This window comes from Cydia splendana, chromosome 15 (assembly GCF_910591565.1).
Source record: "Cydia splendana chromosome 15, ilCydSple1.2, whole genome shotgun sequence".
Lineage (NCBI taxonomy): Eukaryota > Metazoa > Arthropoda > Insecta > Lepidoptera > Tortricidae > Cydia > Cydia splendana.
The window spans coordinates 13,005,341-13,030,498 of NC_085974.1; the positions used below are offsets into that span (position 1 = coordinate 13,005,341).

The 25,158-nt window shown below is 39.0% G+C and overlaps 1 protein-coding gene across 1 annotated transcript; it reads right to left on the reverse strand.

Annotated features, from left to right (window-relative positions):
- Positions 1–23,030: 23,030 nt before the first annotated feature.
- Positions 23,031–24,183, reverse strand: LOC134797676 (enhancer of split mbeta protein-like). Its single transcript, XM_063770018.1, has one exon. It carries the CDS (start codon positions 23,993–23,995, stop codon positions 23,390–23,392), a length of 606 nt encoding a protein of 201 aa, XP_063626088.1. The 5' UTR covers positions 23,996–24,183; the 3' UTR covers positions 23,031–23,389.
- Between the last annotated feature and the right edge of the window lie 975 nt (positions 24,184–25,158).

Here is a 25,158-nt window from a genome sequence, read left to right on the forward strand (position 1 = left end):
GCCATTTACGAGTAGATATATATTATAACGTTTGCGACACTCTTAAGGAATACGAAGTAAACATAGCCAACAAATATGTACGATTTAACCATTGTTAGAGGATTAAAATAAATACATATATATAGTATTCTTAGTATTCGAACTAAAGTCCGTCCGGTTAGGAGATCTGAGTCCCTACCCTACCGCGAACCACGTTCAACGTGTTGCCTCTCTGTCACACTTACGTACGAATTTACAAGTGCGACAGAGAGGCAACAGGTCGAACGTGGTTCGCGGTAGGCCCTCTGTACCCCTAGTGTAAATTTCATTCGATAGCGTGACGTGACGTAGGTACGCGTTTACGTTCAGTGTCATTTTGTATGGCATTTTGAGTTCCAAAACGTCCCGCTTGGCGCGCTGTTCAAAATTCCATACAAAAATAGACATAACGCAAACGCGAACGCACACGTCACGCTATCCAATGAAATTGACACTAGGGGTTCCGATGACAGTCGATTCGAAAAACTAGGTAGTAATCGTTATTTAAGTCTTCGTCAGTAACCTGGGATGTACCTAATACAGTCTTGCACAATAATATCTTGCACAACGAGGCATGCAAAAATATCTGGCACAATTTTCAGATAAACTATTCATTGTGTTTGTAACTTTGTAGAGCCATAGATCGATTAGAGTGTGTCGATCATAAATATACAATGTGTTTGGAGTTTTGGACAGCTATGGTAGAGCCGTTAACTAGGTATAGTACGATTTTATTGAAAAATCACCCATTATACATGTTTTGTACCTTTATAACCTATGTTTAGTTATTTGCCAAATATTTAGTTATACTTAGTCTGTTTTTACTGTAATATTTGTAAGTGTGTTGTTAACTGTTTGTCTTCCTTTATGTAGGTAATACATACCACGTATTGGATTACTCTGTAAAGTGGTATATTGTATAGGTACACTATACATGATTATAAAAAAAAAGTTGTTACTCCATAATACATTAGGTATATTTTTTTGGCGTGCTTCGTCATTGAAGATATAGTAATATTAATACAGGCACTGTACCTACAAGTCGAACTTTCAGAAAAAACGTTATTAAATAAGCCACTACAACAGACTATTCAGTACTTATACAGGGTGGAAAGGCACGACGATCCTTTCCGGAAATGGGAGATAGTTTAGCCTAAGCTCTATATTTTCTCCATAGAAACTATGTTAATATGGGCAACCGTTTCTAAATTATGACCTTTTAAACATCCACGCAAAAAACTACTTTGTTCTAACCCTAACAGGTGACAGGGTCAATGAACTTACTTGTAAACAAGTAAGTTCATTGACCCTGTCAGTATTCGACAGGAAATTATGCTAATTTGTTGCCATCTAACCATTTTTAGGTCTGCTTACAGCACGGTAAGAATCATTGCAGGATTTTCGCTTTCTTAGTGGTTCCACTTGTTCAATACTTGAATGAAATAGTTATGTTATTCCTTAATATTAATAATACTAACCACAACATTGTTTACAACGACAGTTCAAATGGTGACATTGACAACCACTCAAAAGTACGCAATCGTCTTATAAATATCTCTGGTTTCCTTGACTGATAAAAAGGTTTTAGTTTCTTAACACGTGTCACAAAATTATTTTCGAATAATTGGAAACTATCTAAAATAATTAAAAATAACAAGTAGGTTGTGTTAGTTGCACCAAATGAACTTGCAAAAATTTAATACTAAGAATAAATCAAGAATAAATACTTCTTAAATACCTAACTAACAAACCTTCTTGCGTGGTAGGAAATAGACAGACCGTCTGATGTTTGAAATTAAATGTGCCACAAATTGCAAATTACGCGATAAAACCTAGTTCCAAAATGCCCTTGGGAGCCCGCGATTACCTAAATTTGCTTATGTTATACGGGGAGTGTAATTATAATGCCGCCGAGACGTTACGACGCTACAGACAAAGATATCCTCCACCACACCCAACTAGCCGTATGTCAATTTTACGGGCCATTGATCGCGTGGCAAATAATGAGCCCATAGTACCACGAACGGGCCAAAACGACCAACGGGGAGGAGGTGTAGTTCACATTGCACCAAGACTTGAAGAGCGAGTGCTGCGGTATTTCGAGCAAAATCCAAGGGCTAGTTCGAGGCAGGCAGCCCGACATTTCTGCCTAACTCATACCGCAGTACTCAAAATCTTGAAACGTGCACGTCTTCACCCTTACAGCATTCAGCGAGTTCAAGCTCTGCTGCCCAGGGACTGCCCTGTACGAGCAGCATACTGCCGTTGGCTTTTAAATAAACTGGAGGAAGATCGCCTGTTCATCCGCCGCATTATTTGGAGCGATGAAAGTATGTTTTCCCGTAACGGCATGTGGAATAGGCGAAATGAACATATGTATGCAGTAGAAAATCCGTTCGAATACCGACATTCGGGTCACCAATATCGGTGGTCCGTTAACGTCTGGGCTGCAGCGGGGATACACATAAAAAGGTTTTAGTTTCTTAACACGTTTCACAAAATTATTTTCGAATAATTGGAAACTATTTAAAATAATTAAAAATAACAAGTAGGTTGTGTTAGTTGCACCAAATGAACTTGCAAAAATGAAATACTAAGAATAAATCAAGAATAAATACTTCTTCAATACCAAACTAACAAACCTTCTTGCGTGGTAGGAAATAGACAAGACGTCTGATGTTTGAAATTAAATTTTCATTGAACTATACTTATTGAATGTCATATTCTTCAAATAAAAATGTTAGATGCTCGTGGCTATTTAAATTTGTGGGGCTGTGTAAAAGATATGGTGTACCAAACCAAACGGAATGTGAAACTGCGGACGAAATGAGACAAAGGCTAATTGGTGCTTTCTGCGGAGGATAAATGACGAAGAGCATACACTATATCGCATGTGCATCGACATACTCGGGTACGGGCTGCGGCGGCGTTGTAATACACGGAGGTACATTTGAACACCGTATGTGAAAAGAAGATAGTATTAAATATTGGAAAAAAGTAATTATCTAAGAAAGTAATAAAATTGTTTGTAATATTTTTGCATGCATTTGATTTATTTGACATTTATGCGTCATTCATACATCATTGCGATACTGTCAACGATCGGAAAAAAGTGTAAAGTCCCGAGCTTTCCCGACGGAGATCCTTAATCTAGCCGTCATGTGCACATGCTATAGGGTTATCACCACAGTTAAAAAGTAGTATTTTTGCAATTTTTATTTTTTACTCAATTAACGATTCTTACCATTACCAATAGTCTCTGTATCACTTAAACGACCTAATACTTCCGGGAAGGATCGTCGTGCCTTTCCACCCTGTATATACACATGTTTACTTGTTAATCTATTTATATCTTATAGTTTACAAGTGATTGCTTTAATTGTGTGGCTTCGTCAGTAAAATAAGGGTTAACAACCAATTCAGACTGATTTATCACATTGACGTCCTTAAGAGAAACTGAACGGCTAGTAAATTCAATTTACCTTCATTGAAGCTAGGTGCTTGTGGGCAAAAAAAGGACCCTGAACTAAAATATTTTCAGCACCGTAAAAGTAGAAACCTTTGCCCCTTAACATGACTTTGTTGCTGTAGCCGCCGTGCAGGTCAGGATCTCGACGACTCAAATAAAAAGCTTCGATTTGAAGTAAACTATTATAATTTTCAAAGGTACTGGTTACTCGAGCTTTCTTGACTAAACGGTTAGATGTAGAAGTGGTGTGGTGATTGTATGGAGGCTGATGAAAGAGTGATTTGGCTAATTCGAAAGTACAAAATGGTGGTATAGATTTAGGTGCCTCTAATTGGCCACGATACATAATATGTGGAGCGCTCCTATTGGTGCTTTAGAAAAAGCTTCCAAATACTAGCCGAGCCCGACGGCTGCGTTTAGCTACTGCATTAGGATTTTACACAAATAAAGGTTGCGTTCGCAACAGTTGCCCACCGCGGCTACCGCGTCACAGTTCAGTAAAAGCGAAATACCTAACTTAAAATTAAGGATGACACTTTCTGAAGAAAGAGTAACTATTTTAAGTTATTTCGCTTTTACTGAACTGTGACGCGGTGGGCAAAGTTATGTTAATGTGCAAAGTTTTATACTTTTACGGCACATATGTTTGCAAGGAAAAAACAAAGTCGTTGGGTTAAAAATAACTATAGTGGTCAACAGATAATGTTTGTTTTCTCACAGTAATCAACTGGGGTCAGTTTAATTGTGTGCCACGGAGAAAGGGGCCGTTTGAGTAGCATGTTGAGCTGACCAATGACTCATTATAGTCTAATCAACTAAGGGCGACTTGCACCATTCCACTACCCCGAGGTTAACCGGTTAAACCTGGAGTTACTTTGGTTACCAGTACAATTTGACACTGGGTTAACAGTTTAACCGCTTAGGGTCACTTGCACCATTCGCTAACCCGGGGTTAACCGGTTAAACCTGGAGTTGCCATGGTTACCAGTACAATTAGACACTGGGTTAACGGTTTAACCGGTTATCCCTGGGTTAGTGGGATGGTGCAAGTGGCGCTTAGTGGAATGGTGCAAGTCGGCCTAAGTCGATTTCATACATTGCATCAGTGTATGACGATTCCCCCTTATTCATAAAACTTAGCAAACCTTTGTCAAATCTTGTTAGAAAGGTCTTACAAACACAAATGTCAAAATGACGGATAAGGAAAAATCATTATCAAAGGGCTTGTTAGAGTTGACAAATTATGACGCTATTAGACTGGACAACTGTTTTGTATGATCACTGATTAGGTAAGGGTAAACCGGACTGAAGCATGATTCAGCGCACGTAAGCATGCTGCCATAAATGAGTTGATTCCTACTTGTATTCAGAAAAATAAAATACCTATATTACAAATTTAACCACAATAGTTAAGTAGTGTGTTATCTATCTATCTATCCATCTATTCATCTAATCATCTATCCATCCATCCATCCATCCATCCATTCATCCATCCATCCATCCATCAATTCATCCATCCATCCATTCATCCATCCATCCATCCATCCATCCATCCAACCATCCATCCATCCATCCATCCATTCATCCATCCATCCGTCCATCCATCCATCCATTCATCCATCCATCCATCCATCCATCTATCTATCTTGATACTTGGATCGAATTATGTTGTAATCTTGTCCCATAATCTTATAATCGATTTATTTAATTTATTAGTAACAACCGCATTGACATTAGTACCAAACACGTGTCTATACTACACACAACTAAGTATGTAGTAGGATTTAAATACTTGCGTAAAAAATTAGATACAATAATATTTAATTTAAATAATTAAATGTTGTGAAGATATACTTTTATTTAATATTAGTGCATACAAACTTAATACCTAGAAACAAAATAATACCATAAGTAAAACATAATAAAATAACTAACCTAAAAACTTAAAAACTAAATCTAAAAATAAATAAAACTAATGTAAAAATAAATAATTACAAACTATCCCGCGGAATGGTGCCGTAGATGCTGGCAGCATTTCCCCGCTGTATCGCAATACTTATTCTTTGTGCGAGGAAGCTGCCAGCTCTACGATCACCAGTGGCGTCTGCTATCCTTTTGGATACATCCTTAAATAGCGTAGACGCGTTCGGACCCCACGGGCCAAGGGTCTCGACACCGAAAGGTACGAAATCGTATTCGGGGCCGAGACCCTTATATTTGGCCTTTTTTAATTTTTCGGCCGCCTCTGCCGCCGCGCCGGCTTTTGCAGTAGTGCCGTGGAGATGAGACGGGGCTAGGGTGTCCACACAGGTGGCGTCCCACACCAGCACCCGCCCCATCTTCCACGGAACTAGTGACATTCCGTCCGGTCTCTTACCATCATCTCTTACAATGCCAGGAGGCTCGAGAAGAGCTGGTACGTTGACGCTGGCAAGAGACCGGCGGAGAATATCGTTAAGCGCGGCGTGTCTAGAGAAGCGGCCGGCGCTCCTTTGGCAGGAGAGCCCGTGGTGTCCGAGGGCGTCGACGTCAGTGCCGCAGGGGCACCTATGTGGAGCACAGACCCGGACGCCGAGTCGCAGGCAGGCCGCAACGCGCAGAGTGTGCGGCTCCAGGAAAGTGCCGGTATGCACCGACGGGAAGGCGTGCAGCCAGGCGCCGGACTCCCTGGAACCGGCTGCTAGCAGTCTGGCGCGTGCAGAACCTGTGCTGCGGCTTAGAAGACAGTCATAAATAATTTTGCATTGTATGTCGTCCCAAGCCCTTTGCGAATTTAGATTTTCGGGAAAATCCTTACCCGGGCAGGCGATGGACCAGGCGTTTTTAGACTCCGTTAAGCCAGTAATCTCATAGTTTGGAGGACAGGCCCTCAGGATTTTTCCTATGAGAGTTGCTGAACTATGAACGGAAGATAAAAACGCCGGTGTAGACACACTTGAAATTTTGCGGATCCCTAACCCACCGTGGCGAATGGGAAGGGATGCTTGGGTCCAGGACTCTTCGCTAAACTGCAAGTTCAAAATAGATTCCAAATTAGTTAAATTACATTATCGCAAATATCACAACATTTTAAGTATGCCAAGTTCACAATGCGTTAATTATATCCGGGTCATAATCTGAAACCAATGAGGGTTTCCGCGATCGAGGTTTTCACTAGATGGCAGCACCGTGGCGAGAGGTCTAGCTGTCATAATCCACCAAACTTAACAATGTTTTTTTTATTGGTGGATTTTGACAGCAGCTGTCAAATAGACCTCTCTTCACGGTGCTGCCATCTAGTGAAAATCTCGATCGCGGAAACCCTCATTGACATATATTCCTCTCTTCATTGATCAGGGTAAGCGCTATCTCGTAATTGTGAGTAAACTCGTGCGCTGTAAGAATGTCTAATTATTTCATCATTGTGGGGTCAATGGATAATTGATGGACGTTTTATTGTGAAATACACTATCGGTCCAAATACTAAGTAGCGTAATTAAGTGGAATTAAGAAACTTGAATATACTTAGCCCCTTGGTGTAATCTAAAATTCTTGAACTAAAAGGTGAAATTACCAAACTGTTATTTTGAACTGCTATCTTGGAAATTTTATTTATTGGCTCTTATTGTTGGTTCGTAACTTCGTACTGTTACACTGTACCTAGCCAGCATGACAATCGTTGATAGATAAACGCAAATCGAAACTATGTAATAATAATAATGTACGGTCAATGAGGGCATTTCATTCATACTTTTTTATAAGTTCACTTTGGCTGGTCATGACTATGATGATATTTACTTTTTAATAAACCTTACCACTGTAATAGATTAAGCATTTATTTAACTATATAAAGATACCCATATTAAATTGCTAGTACTGCTGGTTATTTAAATATATTTTTTTAAACATGTCAGTTGACGGATTTTCCCTAGGGTTAAAGGGCATTTCCGTCAACGTCCGTCCTATCTGTTTTTGACTGCTGGTATTAAATATGCTTTCTGCTTTATCGATCGAGTCAGCAAGTGTATATTGTTGTTAGAATAGCCGCAAATGTTGTTGGACGGATTTATCCCGCTGACGGATTTGGCCACACCGACCTTATGAAAATATGGCGTTATTCATAAGGGGTTGTGCACAAATCACGCGAGATGTTTTCGGCTACTTTTTGACCCCCCACCCTTGGTGATATTTTGTGAGGTTTTTGGCTACCCCCCTCCCCCCACACAACCTCACGTGTATTTTTTTGAAATTTTACATTCGACCTAATTTTAAGATAAATAGTATTGTATACTTATAGAAAATCTTGTTTATTTTTCTATTTTCGTTAAATAGACTCGCTATTTTGAAGTGCAGAGTGAAGATTTATGTTTAACGAAACCGAGAAAAAGTATCCACTCATGTGGTTGGTTTTTTTTTCTTAGTTTCGTTCACTGTAGAAAAATACACGTGAGGTTTCCTTTTACCCCCCCTCCCCCAACGTGATCTTTCGTGATTTTTTCGTGAACTCCCCTCCCCCTATTGAACCTCGCGTGATTTGTGCACAAGCCCTATACGCGTTACTGGTCTGAATTAGCTATGAATCGTTCTTTATCTGTCATTTAGACTTATGTATTTGTAAGAGGGATAAAACATAATTTAACTAAATCAGGCCCGTAAAGTTTTATGAATAAGGGGGTTATTAGTCGCGTCACGAGGGTTTTCGTAGCAATTTAACGTAGCATCAGTCATTCCGGACGTTCCGGTACATTTTTTACAAGCTTCTATGTATTTATCTTGCCCTGTTTGTACCTACCTAGGTATGTAGGTATGTTAATATGTAGTTAGTTAGTGTGGGTCAAATTTTCGAAGCTAAATTTGACTCTCTTCCCGATTTCCGATTGAGCTGAAATTTTGCATACATAAGCAGGTATGTATAGGTAGTCCGGTGTTAGTTATAAAAGTATGAGTGAAAATCGTGTTAGTTTAAATCAATATATGTACTTACATATTTTATTTAATGAAGAATTATTTTTGTTACTAAAGGCATAAAGATAATTTATGTTTATGTTTGTTTTAATATTTTTCATCTCTTTCTTATCTTTTTTTTGTCATTTATATAAACTGTAATTACAAGTTATTTAGAGTTAAATTCCATTTCTCACCATTATTTTCTATAATTTATTGTAAACTAAATAATTGTCTCTCTGTTTTCAAAAACCCATTGTTGTAACTAACCGATTGTATACTATATTATTATTTTCACTGTAAGCCGCATTATTTCTCCCACGGGACAGGCTATGCCTAGTGTGGGAGTCAGCATAACTGTAACACTGCTATTTTCTATTTCAGAAATAAATAATTTATTATTTATTATTTTTTTTATTTTTTTATTTATATGTGAATCGGATCACAATGCAATATTATGAAGACACAGAGCTGATCTGATGACGGAGACAGGAGGTGGCCATGGGAACTCTGTGATAAAACAACGTATACCTACTAATTGTGTTCGGGTTGGTTAGAATTGTCTCGATGAGTATTAGTTGCCTGTAGAAAGAAAAGTACAGTCAGCGATAAAAGCTTGTACCATAAATTATTTTTGCCAAAAACTTATTATTCTATGGTCGATGTCCGATTGTCATCTTGCAAGGCCGCCATATTTATTTATCGTCATAAAATTTTCCTCCTCCTCGCGTCGGTTTCCTCAATGCTGAGGGTCGTGACCATCTCGTCGAAATAGTTTTGTGTGGACCACTCGGCGCCACACACTTCTATCTGCTGCCTCGTGAAGAGCGTCGTGTACGGTGGTGTCGAGGGTGGTGCGAACCTGGTCAGTCCAACGTATCGGGCTTCTGCTCCTAGGTCTGTTTCCTTCCACTTTGCCAGTGACCACTAATTTTTCGAGATTATCGCTGCTTTTCCTGGCTATGTGTCCGAAGTACTCCAGAATCCTTCGCAGGCAGGTGGTAGAAAGCCTCGTCTGGATCTTGAGCTCCTGAAGAATCGATAAGTTGGTGCGACGTGCTGTCCAGGGAATCCCCAGCATCCTGCGCCAGCACCACATCTCAAAAGCATCAATGCGGTCACGGTCGGCTTTCTTTAAGGTCCACGTCTCTGCGCCATATAAGAATATGGAGAACACCAAAGTGCGCACAAGGTTGGTCTTGGTTTTCAGGGTGATGCTCCTGTCCTTCCATATCTTTTGTAGCTGCGCCATAGCTCCTTTTGCCATCCCGATTCGACGTCGCACCTCAGCTTCGCAAGAGCCATTATTACTAATGCTTGAGCCCATAAAATTTTATCGATAGGTAAATAAATTTTCGGGTCGAGAATCGAAACCGTGACCGTTCAGTTGAGATACTTATAACCAAACTAACTTTTGCCCGCGACTTCCGCGATTAGTGACAGCAGCTAAAGTAGGTATAGCGCCTGGACAATGCTAATAGCAATCATTCAATTCGCGCATTGCTTACTTCAATTATTAGACAATTCATTAACTCTTTCAATTCCACTTCCCTTTGCACTCTCTTCAGGGATGATTTCCGACATAAAAACTATCCTATGCCCTTCCCCGGGACTCAAACTATCTCTATACCAAATTTCAACTAAATCGGTTTAGTGGCTTAAGCGTGAAGAAGTATGGGTTAATAAACCGTCAATTTCTCTTCAACGTGTAATAAAGTAGGAAAGGAAAAGGCACACACACACACACACACACACACACACACACACACATATTTAGTATTAATGTGTTAGTCCAAAAGGGACTTTACTTTATCATTATCACGCATGTTGTTTAAGCATACGTAATCGCAATAATCTAGGTAAACAGGTAAATAACATTCACGTGGCCTGACGTATATCTGAGTCAGATAAAAGATAGACAATATCAGCTGCATCAGAGGTGAAAAACCACGACTGTTTATTTGTAGGTATATTGTAAATATAATGTACCTACAAATAATGAAATTTACCTATGTAACTAGGTACTTAGATCAGAGACTGAAACCCTTTTTAGTTTTTAGTGAACGTGGCAATTTTTTTTAAATTATAATGTCGTGTATTTTAGTATAATTGTAACAAAGCTAACTAAATAATAGAAGAATTTACTCACCAAATCACGCATGCCTGGATTTTATAGCTACATTCTTAAGACGATAGTGGAGGTGGACGAATGTATTGCCGTACAAACGTAGTCGTCATTTTGCTCCCTGGATATTATTCATCATGTAAAATATTGTAATACAATTTATTGCATATTAACCATAGCGTCCATAGCTAAGGTAGGACTTAACAAAATCTTAGTTTTTTTTAGGCACATTTTGTATATATATGTACATAACAGTTTTGAATGGTTCACGGTTAGTTTAACTAGACTTATATCGACCGGGATATGAACCGTGATGTCCGTGATGCATGTAACTTCGTCGACAAAAGGTAATCACGGTTCATATCCCGGTCGATATAAGTCTATATGTACATATAAGAATAGGTAGGTACTGGATTCGCGTTTACTCTAACGACATTACATTTATACATATTTAATATTTAAAGGCCATGACCTGCGGCTTGTTAAAGTCTAACGTTACATGTTTACTTTTGAACATGGAATGTAATTTGACGTCAACGCACACGAAATTGCCTACGAGATAATGTTAGTGTTAGAGTTTAAAGTAGGACGCATAAAGTGTTGATGCTGACAAGCCTAAAGTCTGCATGGGCATTGCCCCATAGTTGCATTTCCGTTACTTAAAGTTTGCTTAAACTATTCCGTCCTATCCTTACCAATTCTATGTCATAAGACGAGCAAATTTTATATTTAAGTTTGGTTATAAGCCAATTTTTTACTTCGAACGGATGTGTATTATGTAAAAACTGGATGATTAGCATTCTGGTAACAAAAATCACCCTCTATTTTTTTATTAAAATCTTAAATCATGCGGCGCACTACAAGTAGGGATTGCAAATCCGAATCTATTTTACAAAATCCGGATTTTCGGATAATTTTCACGCCGAAATCCGAACTTCGGATAAAATCCGGATTTAGGGAATGTTTTCTTGGTACCAGGAATAAAAAAAAAAAACGACTTTCTAATAAGAAATTAGTCTTTTTATTTACTGTAATAGTCTTATGATCAAATAACAAGTTATATTAATTACACAGTTATATTATATCAATAACAAAAGCAACTTGGACACAAAAAAATATCTTGTTTAATAATTTTAATTAAGAATCCTACAGTCATGACACTGAGATCAAAATTTCTTGGGGGTTTTAGCACATCTCCACTGCGGAAGTTGCGGAACCTAAGTCAAAGTCAAAGTCAAAATATTCTTTATTGAGTAGGCTTAGCAACAAGCACTTTCGAATCGTCAGTTACAAATATTATCTTATACTAGACGGGCCCGCAGCTCCGCTCGCGTAAGTGAAATAAAGAGTTTGTCTTAAGACGAAACAGGAGCTGAGTTTTAAATATTTTAGGTAAATATACCCGTCTCGCTAACGGAAGCGGCACCTAAAAGTAGTGCGATAAGGACAAGGCGAAAAATCCTGCGTAAAAATCTCAAAAATCGAGGTTTCGTACTCCTCTGTTTCATCCTCCAAAACTTAACCAATCGTAACCAAATTTGGAAATCTAAATGATTATGAAATTATCTGTGTCGGACCGTTTTGCTTTTTTGGCTAATTGATATCAGTTTTGAATGCCACGCCTCTCATTGCGGCATAGTCAATTAAGCCATTTTGGCCATTTTTGAAGGGCTCTAGCGCCTTAAAAAACAAAAATATCAAAAAAAGCAAAACGGTCCGACACAGATATTGACAATATTAATCTGTGTTGAAAAAATCATTGCTCTAGCTTCAAAAACCACGGAGGAAAACGAGGAGTACGTTTGTATGGAGAAATGACCACTACCGTTGGCTCTTAAATTTAGTTAAATACCGATATTATTATGTATTCAACCCTACCAGGGTTTATAACTGTGATAGGGATTTCTTATTTGTAGCCGTTATTTGGATAATTTAATTCGCAAATTTCTCATTGCGAAAGGGCAAGATGGTATTTTTTCATCTACGTAGGTATTTATTTAAAACTTGATTCAACAAAAACGAAATTATTTATTTTTATAAGCCTAGTTGCAAAAACATTTATTAGATTAATTTCCGCCTTAAGACAAATATGGACGACCACCGCCGATAAATCGCCTTTTAATACAAGTCCCCATTTCCCTTTCTGGATATTAACATTAGGTACTTACTACGGCTACGGTGACGCAACGACCCAAAGTGAGTCCTAGCATCCGACACCAGATCACGCCATGTTTCTCGGTCTTGCAATAGCTCTCGCCAGTCGCCATGGCCGAGGTTGAGCAGGTCTTGAGCAACTACGTCGTTTCAGCGGTACCTAAGACGTCCACTCGGGCGTCTCCCATTTTGTTGTCCCAAGTACGCTCTCTTCACGGCACGGTCCTCTCCCATTATCTCTAAGTGTCCGAGCCACTGAAGCTGCCGCTTTGGTCTCTCAATATTTCGCCACTATATCGTAACACATCCTTATTTCTATGGCAACAAAGTTATATTACGATATTTGGCTGACTGCTGACTGTACATTTGCTTATTTGCAGTAATCAGAACATTTTAACGGTGCAAAAGGCAATTGTATAATAGTTTAACAAAAAATCCGAAAATTCGGATTTGGGTTTAAAAATCCGGATTTAGAAACGGATTGAAAAATTGGCGGATAATCCGGATTTTCGAAGTTCGAATAATCCGGATTGCAAGTTGATACTTATAGGTAGAAGAACTTCGGTGGGAGTTAAGTACCTACTCACTAGTACTCACGAATGTATGTAAGGGATTGGGTTGTGAACATAGAAAATTTGGGAATGAGATTTTCGGTAATTTGAGACGTTCATATTAAAACTAGAGGGACTCTCCTACTTTATTAACTTTATTTTATTTGATATTGCCTGCCCTTGCTAGAATCTCATCATACGCGTTATTTTCCTGTTGTTTCCAGTAAAATTCCCAAACTAATACGCTATCTACATCAAACAATTTACTAATTGCTGTCAAAATGTCCTTAAACATTGTTATCGTCACACAAATAACCGTAGACTCGTGCCGTGTCTCTAATCACGTAGCGATACCTTCGCACACACCTACTCGAACACGTAGTTCAAATATTTCGCAATGTTAAAAAATAGATCGAGTACTTAGGTATTTACAGCCTTAGAGGATATAACCAAACGGAGACGCCTTGTCTGTAATTTTCGGTACAAAACAGTCTGCCGATTTTTGCGGGGGAGGGGCACGTCACATATAGGTATACGTAACTTAAAAATAGCCATGTCAGATAATCGTCAGTCCATACAATGTGTATGACCATTGGCCGCCTAATATCGACAGAGGGGAACGCCTGTTAATGGCTATTCCGTTTGGTTATATCCTCTAAGTATACAGCAGTCATCATGTGGTGTGAGTGTGACGTGTGGGTTGACGATTGAGGATCCTTTGTAAAGCCTTAATTCCGAGATATTTGAGAATTTAGACACCGAGATTTGCCTCCAACACGTATTAATCTATCTATATACATTTTTTTGGCATCTCAATTAGGTATCTACTATCCAGGTCTTAAACAAATGAACAAGTGATCCCATAAGTGTTCTGCGAACAAAGTCTTGTACGGAACTCTTAGTTACATAGTTAATTATACTGGGCATTTTCCGCGAATCGACAACCATTGTGCCTATTTTGCGTGAAAACGAGGTTGCACTACTCTAGCCACCCCAGCTCGTCCATGAAACCTAGCAGTGTCTTCAGGTTGCTAACGGAACTCTTAAAAGGAGCTTAAAAATATTGAGGGTTGCTAGAGGATTTTGTCAACTTACCTAGGTTGAAGGTTACCAGATTTCTTTTAGAAAAGTACTCTTACGTACCTATGTTTGTATTATTTTGCTCTCGACATCAATATATTAACTACCGACATTGCTCGTATTATATTACGAGGAAGGAAATGGTGGAATTCCATACGACTTACGTTAGTATGCACAACCGGATGTCTAGTTCATAATTAAACTCCTATATATATTTGCCATGATCCACTAATATCCAAAAACTTAGGTACTAATACTATGTACTAATTTACCTATTTAGGTACTTAATGTATTTAGGCGATTCCTATTAATACAAGTATCGCAAACAATAAATCGAAATTGGATTTAAATAATTAATTTCGGCATAACCAGATTAATGAACATTTTCGTGTAGATTACCTTCAGCAACTTCAGTAACAATTTTATCACACAAGTTAATAGAAAAGATGTAGGTACCTATATTCTTTTAATAACAAAACGTACGTGAGATAGATACATAATTAAAACGAGTTGGTCGCGGAGAGCAGCAGCGCGCAGTCTGCGTCGGTCCGCCAACGCGTGCTCCCGTTGAAACTTCTCGTTAAGCAGCGAAACATGTCGAGCAATCTTCCACTGAAAAATTCGTGAGTGAACCGTTCTAATTTATATAATAGGCACCTACTCCTTTATGCATATAAGGTTTTAAACAGACAGACAACAACATTTGGCCTTTGATAAAACATTTTTTTTACATAGTCATGTAATGAGTAATCAACTGACGGTCTTTCCACCGCGATACAACCGGCTGACTTTTTTTTTTATTCACGATAGCATCTAAACTATCATCTGACAAACGGCCCGATTCGGGAAATAAATTAGAGATTCACACAATTACGGACTAAAGGTGACTGTAAGTCATAACCAGACATAGTACATTTTATAGCATTTTCGGTGCAGCGGAATGGTGTTAACGGAATTGGTATAAACAATTTCAACCCTAATGATTAATTAGCGTTAATTACGTTAACATTAACCTTAATTTACCATTTCAGATGGAATTATCTATACCAATTCCGTTAACACCAGTCCGCTGCACCAAAAATGCTATAAAATTTACGATGTCTGGTCATAACAAATAAACTACATAGGTATTACATCAGCTACTTTTACGTATTTGTAATCGTTTTTAAACCAGTGCCTTATCTGAAACGGGGGTCATCATAATAGGGTACACAGTACACACTTGTTATTTTTAACCATTTACGAAAACTTATATCGACCGGGATATGAACCGTGATTACCTTTTGAATATCGGGAGCTCGAAAACAATACAAAAGGTAATCACGGTCCATATCCCGGTCGATATACTTAAGTCTAGTGAAACTAACTGCGAATCATTCAAAACTGTCATTTACGAAAAAGTCTTCCGAAACCATAAAACAATTTACAAATGTTTTTCGTCTATTAGAGGTTTTTTCTGCGCTATGAATGGATACCATTGTAGTGCTTTTTTCTTAGTAGGTACTAGTAGCTTTTTTGTTCCTTTGTCCTTCTAAATCTCCTGAAAATTCATGGTTCATACGGAAAACTTGGTAGACATTTCCACGGAATACACAAAAGGTGGCAAAAATACAAAGTACGAAAACAAAATAATCTCATTACAGTCACAAGTAACGCGTCGTTGATTAATATCCTTATTTGCCGCTGTTATCTCGTATAAACTTTCCACGGGCGGCTGTATTTTGCCGCTTGCTCTAATTATAGGCGTTATCGTTCATTACTTCTAGCTCGGAGGGGGTCGGTGCAATACAAATACATGTGTATGCAAATGTAATGCTTAATGAGTTAATTAATTAACTTGTCGGTTTTTAGGTAAGAAGCATTTAAACTAGTTGGCGGCACGTTTTCTCTTAATGACTGGAGCTTTAATACGTGTAGACTAACTCGTACTAAGTAGCTACTAATTTTGACTTCAATTTTGCTTTTCGACATGCACTAAGCTATGAAAAGTTGAAGAGCATGTACGGTGATCATTTTGTCAAAAGATAAGTGATGTCATATGTTAATAAAATACCTACTAATGTGTAAGTCTCACCTAGAAGGATGGTAAATAAATCAGTTTAACCGTTCGTTCTCACACTGGTTTTAAGCATTTAGTACTTGCACATTCATCCATATCAACAAGTATTCTTAGACAATGTCACATTATAGTTATTTGTATTTATAAAACTTTCCTTATCATTTTTCCGTCAAGTACACGAGCGTTTCGCAAACACCTTTTTATAGAAACACTTCATCATCCTCACTTCTATTAAAAGTTTATCGCCAAATCGAGAATCGTCGACAATCCGTTAGCAACAGCATGGATGTCGTTATCCAGAGGTTTGTTATTATTTATACGACGAACACGTATGACGCGATAATGGCACACGTAACTACTGATAAGGGGATCGTCACGTGTAATCACGGGTGGCAACCGGGAGGGAATTTCTGTGGCTGGATTTTCATCACTCAGACATAGTCTTCTCAAAAATTGGTCTTTGAACATCTGTACGGTTACCATCAGTTTGTCACTGACATAAACGCCGTCGAGAACGTAATTTACTTTCTATACATCTCGCTCGCACTCGCATATTAGTGCAAACGGGATGTATAGAAAGTAAATTACGTTCTCGACGGCGTTTATGTCAGTGACAAACTGATGGTAACCGTACTGAAGTAACTTCTACTCACCTTCGTCTATGTTGACGCGACGCGATGGAAAAACGGTGATATTTATTAATTGTACGATATATATACTTAGTACAAAATGACAAATTGGGGTGCCTACCTACTGGTTGTTTGAAGACCTAACAAAAAGGAACCAACTGAATACCGCATGAATTTCACGGATTAGGTACTTTTAGCCGTAGAATACCTATAATATACCTACTTAAGTACCTCTTTTTTTCCAAGTTAAGATTCTGTATAATGAATTAATGAATATCGGAAACTTTAGGTACCAATGAAATCCTGCTACCTACTTAATTAACTGGCAAGCATTGACCTCTGCCTACGATAGCAGTATGTAGTTAAAGGCACGTGATCTTTCATTAAATCTTTCTTTCATTTCCCTGACACTGCGGGGTTGCGTAATGCATCGCAACCATAATGGATATGTAGTGTTTAGTTTTTTAAAGTTTAGTTATAAAATATATTTTTATATAATATGTATGCTAGTTTTAAGGTATTTATTTATGTATGGGCCATTAGTTGCCTGAAATACAGATTTTCATTCACTCATTCATTCATTACTTGTCTGATGAACTGTAACTTACCTACATGTCAGTGGCGAGGTGTTCATTTATCCAATACACATACTCGTGTTGTTGGTACCTATTGTTGGACTCGTGCACGGAGAATTACGTATGTAGGTACCTCATTTTCTTAAAGCCGATAGCTTATGCTTTATAAGTCAATTTAATGTATGGTAAAACGCAGTTGTTCTGAACAGAATGTTAAAAAAACTTGTCTTGCTTCATCAACAGGTAATTGAACACATTTTTGAAGTGGTAGTTAATAAATGAATAATTATATTTCGAAATTATATTACTGAGTGATTTTGTTTATTTACCACAATTTGTAAGGCGTCACGGTAGACCTCGTCGGAGATGGCGGGACGAGCTTGACGCTTTTGACAGAGACTGGTGGGAGACTTCTGCGGATAGGGATACGTGGAAGAATAAGAGGGAGGCCTTTGCCCAACAGTGGGACAATATGGGCTCATAATAATAATAATACCTACTTGTAAGAAATTTGAACTTTAAATAATATTAAAATCTACACTGACTGTACTTACAAAATCTGCTGTTATCAAATCGCCCTTATAGATAACTTTTGCTTGAACCTTTGAACGTCACCTGTGAAACAAATTACATAAATGATGTTATTAAATTTTACATTTGTGATTGAAGTGGAACCACTACTATTTAGGTATGTTAATTTTACTATAAACAGTAAAAGCTTTACGAAGGAAAATCCCACTTACCTACCTACCTACCTAATCACTCTCTCATTTTTACTTTCGCACGTGACATCTCATTTAAGAGGCCATTTCAAACTAACAATGTTAGTATTTAAGTTTGAATTAGTCTCTAGGTCACAAATAGTGTTATCATAAATGAATTCGGGGAAGAGTCGACAGAGGCGCGTGTGCGTTATCATCCCGACGTCCCGACGCATGATGCAATACAACGGAACTGGTTCGTAAGACAATCAAAGATCATACACGTCTATATGTAAGTATTCAGTGTTACACTTTGACAGGTTACGGTTCAGATTTGACTCGTGTATTGATAGCTGGCAAAATTTATCTATTGTGTCCGGTAGTTGGTGGTTTTGACAGGATCTAGCTGATAAATACTTAGTATAGGTAAGAATTATATTGTTGTTAGTAGATACGTAGTTACACAGATGTTGAATTAATAATCCTTCTTTTACAATTGATAAAAGCAACAAATCACGTTTCATGTTCACGTTACTTACCTACCTACTTTGGTTTGAGTCTTATGCATCTTTCACTTCCACCCCTGGAGCATACAGCTCTAACGACTCCTCTCTGGACGGCCAATGAAGATAAGCCAGAGCCGAGAGTCCCCTTGGGGCCATGTCCATTATTTATTGTAACAGACGCAATAAATTACATACTATGAAAATTCCAAATGTCTAACAATTGCGAATATAAATTAATCGTAGTAATTCATGACATGAGAGACAGCACGCTGTTGGTGCTGTAGGTTATGTAGGTGCTATGGTTCCCGAGCAGAACCGACAGGCTCCCCAAGTGAGCCGTGGTAAAATCACGTAAGAACTAAGATGATAATGAATCTATCCACAGAACAATTTATCTACCTACTACGAGAGACTAGGAGGATGAGGCGTGAGAGCGTGCTGAAGTCAGGCTGATAACGGACAAACAGCGGCAGCCTTTGGCATCTCTCAGTTAGTTAGTGCTGGCTATTTTCCGCAAATCGACAACCATTGTACCCTCTAACTCTAACCACCCCTGCTCCTCCATGAAGCCTAGCAATGTTTTCAGGTTGCTATCTGCTTCTTTTAGTGTGCACGGAGTCCCTAGGTATATGCTCCTGTATACTTCTACCTGTAGTTTATTAATCAACATAATAATAACAGCATAGGTACCTTCAGATCCACAGCGCGGGCTTCGTCATCATACAGATAGGTCATCCACCTCAGGTTTCGTCAAAATAAAACGTACATTTTCACACCTACCTGTATCTCTCAGATACAAAATCTTAAATAAAACATCGTTTTGTCGTGTCGGAATACCTAATCGTTTCAAAAGGTGTCAAAATATTCGAACTTTTTTATTTACATACACGAGCAGGATTTTCCTCCACAACGAGGAAAACCGGCCACAAACTCTCGTACGCGTCACGTGGCTTGTAAATACAAACATAATTTGAATACATAATTAATGGATCCAGTGTTATGTTTGCAGCTGCACGGTGCTAAATTTGTTGGGCGTGTTTTCGATTTTTGACAGAGGCTGAAGATAGGTACTTCTATTCTACTCGTATCTTGGTCGCGGAGAGCTGCAGCCCGCAGTCTAGTCTGCGTCGCGTCGATCCGCCAACGCGTGCTCCCGTTGAAGCTCCTCGCTATAGAGCGAAACATGTCGAGAAATTTTTATAATATGTGGGTGACCCGTTTTAATGTGTGTAACTAGTAAATTTTCATAGGTACGAAACGTACTCTTATCGGGTCACTAAAATTGTACGAGTAACTAGCAGGTTACGGGTACGAAACGTCCACGAAAGTGATCAAAGCTTCAGAACTCTATTTAGTACCTGGGCTTTCCGCTAGATGGTTTAGCTGATGGCAGTTTCTGTTGAATTAGTTGCTATTTTATTTATATTATTGTACCTATGTATATATGAATTAAGCATTTATATTATGTAATATTAGCATAATTTAACAAACTCTGACTTACTACAACGGCTCTAAAGTTACAATGGCTAAAGATAAAGTACTTATCGCTAAAGTTTAGCGGCTAAAATTGTAACTAGCAAGCTTGCATCCAAAAAGCTTTTACTTCGGTGTGCTCTACAGGTGCGCAAGCGACCAAAGCTTTAAAACTTTCGTAAGTTATAGAGCTTTCCAGGAGATGGCGATACTGGCAATCCCTTTCAATTCTATTAGGCAAAATAACGTATTCTGAGCTTTCCGGCAGATGGCGCTATGCCTAGAGCTTTCGATTCTAGTCGGTTAGTATTTTGAATACAACAACGTAACATAGATGGCGGTAGTAGTAGCGGTTTTACCTTCTACTCTACATTAATATGTTGTTGTGGAATTATGATTGAGGTTTACAAGGTGGTAACTAAGTGTAGTTTATAAACGAGTAGTAGGTACTTATATATTTGCGAGATAAAAAAATCGTATTTAAAAAAAAAAAATGTTACAGTTAGTTATCGTGATTTGTTATTCAAGATTAAATTAATTACATAATACAAGTAAACTTTTCAAAATAAGCTGGATAGGTAAGCAAAATTTTAGTGAATTTATCAATCCGTCACAAAATTAAACAACAGAGCTAAAATAAAAAAAAATACCGTTCAACGTGAAAGCGTAGTTTATTTTCTATTCTACAAAATGTATCTAAATTATCCTACGTTCCTTTTATATCTCTATCTCGGTACATTATTTTAAGTAGGAATGAATATTCAAATATTTAATTTAATTCACAATTGTAACGGAGTGACTCCGCGTTTTGATAAAGATAATGAAATATTCATTCCGTGACGTGTTATGTACACGTTGTGTGCCGACATCGCACGTGCTACTATGATAGCATAGTAGCACTTGCCTAAGTATATAAACCAGCCGAAACATAAAACAACTCTTTTTAAATGACTTTGTGTACTTGAAATTAAACATAGGTAGGTACGTGATAGGTACCTAATTAAAGGTACATTATTGCACTTTTTTAAACTTGATGTTAACCATTTTGTGTTCTTGATAGTACACATAATAAAAGGTACAGTCGCCATCAGATATATCGGAGTGGCCAAGCTGTTCACAAATATCTGAACAAGCACTCTAACGCCTTGACAATAGAGACGTGCTCAAATATTTGTGAGCACCTTGGCGGCTCCGATATATCTGATGGAGCCTGTACATTATTGCACGTTGATTAACAACGAAGAATAAACAAGCATAGTCACAGGTACAGTCACCGTTAGATATATCACAGTGGCAAAGATGTTCACAAATATCTGAACAAAGCCTCTATTATCGAGACGTTACAGTGCTTGTTCACATATATTAAGCACCTTGGCCGCTCCTAAATACATATCTGGTCTGGCGGCGACTATATTCAATTCGATGATAATATAATAATATTAAAAAAAACCGGCCAAGTGCGAGTCGGACTCGCGTTTCTAGGTTTCCGTACATAATTCCGACTCACGCTTGACTGCACATTTCTAATAGATTTTCCTGTCATCTATAGGTAAAGAACTATTTTGTGTATTTTTTTTCAAAATATAAGACCCAGTAGTTTCGGAGATAAAGGGGGGGGAAATGGTCATGTTTTGGCTATTTTCTTAAATAACTTCGAACTTATGTATTTTAAAATTATAAAAAAAAACATGTCCATCTTTGGGTTACTAATTTACATATGTGTACCAAATTTCAACTTAATTGGTCCAGTAGTTTCCGACAAAACAGGCTGTGACAGACGGACAGACAGACAGACGCACGAGTGATCCTATAAGGGTTCCGTTTTTTTCCTTTTGAGGCACGGATCCCTAAAAAAAGACTTATTGTATATGTAAAGTTGATAATCAAAAATATTTTTGATTGGACCGTATGCAAATTCTACATAAGTACATATTTACTAAAAGTTGGTTGGTGTTAAGTACTTCCTATTACCAGAGTGTAACATATATGCTACTTCAGTGAAATCCTGTTTACAAAGTGGCTATCTAGCTGATTAGAGCACGCGTCAGAGGATTCATAATAAAGTCTCAATCTATACAAAACTAACACTTACAAAGTGATACAAAATATTCATTAAGTAAACTATTCTCAAACTTAAAGGTTATAGCAAAAATATTATTGATTATGGTTGTTTTGACAGCACGAATGAAAATTACGTGACAAGTTAAAAATAAGTACATGTAAGTAAAATTACTGAACAACAAGCGCCTTGTTTTAAACACTTGATACGATCCGTATACCTATCCATTGATTACTTGGTTGCCTAAGTACAAGTCTTGAAAAATCATGTCCGCACCTACACCCACGTTGGTACTTATCGTTACAATCACTAAGTGATAAACAAGTGAAGTGATAAAGCAATAAGCGCGAGCGCAGGTAACCGGTAGCGATCACGTTTACCGTCGTGTACGGGAACGCGGGAGCACGCGGTCGGAGGTTCCGACCTTAACCTCGCTCAATATTTATCGTCTATGCTGTATGCTCTTTCAATTCGCACTGTCTTGGGTGTCAGATTGTTTTGAGGATTTGTTAACTTTACGGCCACACTCGCCTTTGAGAAATAATGTGTATTAATGTCAAAACGCTGTTGCGAGTGTGATCGTAATGTTATATCTTATAGGTAAATATATTAAGATTATTAAGTACTTTTTGTAGGTACAAAGTTTTATTACCTATATATCTTTGCTCAATTTCAAGGTAGGGTTTTTGGGAATAAAATTCAGAAATATAAAGAAATATGTGTTTTATTGACTTACTCTTTTGCCAGTTCTTTCACGATTTCGTGACATATTTTTTTTAACGATAAAAAATAACAACTCGAACCATCTCTACTGGGCTCGATACAACATCTCTTACTTTTACAATAATATTTACTCTTTAGTATCACAAAATATACTTATTTGCTACTTTTATTAAAGCTTTCAAGTTGCTTACGAGCTAAGTTTAACACTAATTAAATTGTGAGATCTAGATATGTTTACAACATGAACATCACTAGTTTTGGATCGTGGACTCAGTGGGGCAGGCGGCTCCGAGCGGTGCTGGAACAGATGTGACCGCGGAGCCGGGTCCGATCCGAGCACCGCTCTACCACGGCCGCCACACCACCGGGCTCTTGTGGAACGAGCCGCTGGTCGAGCAGTCCAAGGGGGTTGCTGTGTGCATGGGCACGGGCGACGCTGGTGGAGATGGGGTCACGTAGCCGGAGGAGGAAGACACTGTAGACAGGGCAGGGCTCGGCGGACTGGCCGGGGGTGTGTCGGCACCGGTGGCGGCGCGCTGCATATCGTTCAGTCTGTGGCCGAGGTGGGTCATCAGCTGAGTTCCCAGCCTCACATCGACTCCGGGAATCGAAGCCAAACACCGAGACACTTCATTGGCGGCATGGGTGAATCCAGCTTTGAAGCGGTCAGCGTCCACTGTGGGGTTGAGCGCCAAGCGGCGCTGGCGGCGAAGCTTGTGAAGGTGGCGAACGGTCAATTCCAAAATATCAGCCTTCTCCAATTTGGCGACGTTCTCGCCCTCCGACTGGAGAGCGCTGACCATCAGCTCCTTGAGTTCGTCGAGGCAGCGGTTGATGCGAGCGCGCCTTTTGCGCTCGAGCATCGGTTTCATCACTTTGCGATACTGGTAAGTACGCGAGACGGGCTGCGGGCCGTCGTCTGCGATCGAATACGCGATCTCGTAAGACATGGTGATTGTGTGTAAGTGAGTAGTGAGCGTGCGTTAGCGCTGAGCGTTGAACGCGGAATGCGGTGGAACGTCGGAGCGGGGGCTTATATAGGGAGCGGCGGGCGCGCGATCGTGGGAACGCACGGAGCCGTCGAGTTCCCACACGCGCCACCTGTGCGGCGCGGAGCAGCTGCCGGCGGGGCGCGGGGGGCGCCCGTGCCGCGCGTGCGCGCCGTAAACAATCGACGCTCGCGCCGCGCCGCGCCGCTCGCCGCGACGCCCGCTCTGGTAATTGCTGGCGTTAGTCACGCCGCGGATTCTACGCTCACTTGCTACCGGTTACCTACTTAGCGTTTAGGTAATAGATCAACAACTATGCTTTACAATAATAAGTATACGCCTCTTCATAGGTTGTACAATGGAATAACATAATGGAGATGGGTAAAGTAATTGAATAAATCTACATCATGGGGCCATGCTTAAAATTAACCATACATTCATTGTATGAGTAAAAGTCGTAGCGTTACGTCAGGTTAATTACGTAGAGCCTGTAGCACTATCCTAGCCCGTAGCCCTGTAGAGTCCTGTGGCGTAGCACATTACCTCGGCCCCATCTGTAACAATTAATCAGTGCTCATTGCAACCAACTTACGTAAGTATACAATTAAAGCCATCTAATTAGGAGCGTGGATTTACATGCAGTTTTGCAACGCGATCAATCAATTCGGTAGCGAAGCACAATGCAGCGTCAATAACAAACGAAAGCCGACTATAGTACCTACTCTATACAGAACCGTATTGCGTTGTAATAAGGTTCACGATTTGTTATTGAACTGTCGTCGATAGTACATTGGCCGCTACTGTTACTGTAGACATCAATCATGGATTACACGTAATAATTATTGACAGACAGAATTACAGGCCTTATTCCGCCCCAATAAGATATCTTGCTTAATGGCGTGATCATTGGGATGAAGCTGTTTGATGAGGATGTTGGGCAATGTTGTTGTTTTGAGGTGTGGTCGCTATGGCACCAAGTAATGTACCAATACGTTGAATGCAACTAAGACTTTCAGTTCTCAGCTTAGTTTACTATGTAGTTTATTAGAGTTCTTTCTATGATTTCCTGCAGTAGGTAGAAATTTTATGTTAATCGGTTTGGCAAAACCCAGCGTATTTAATTT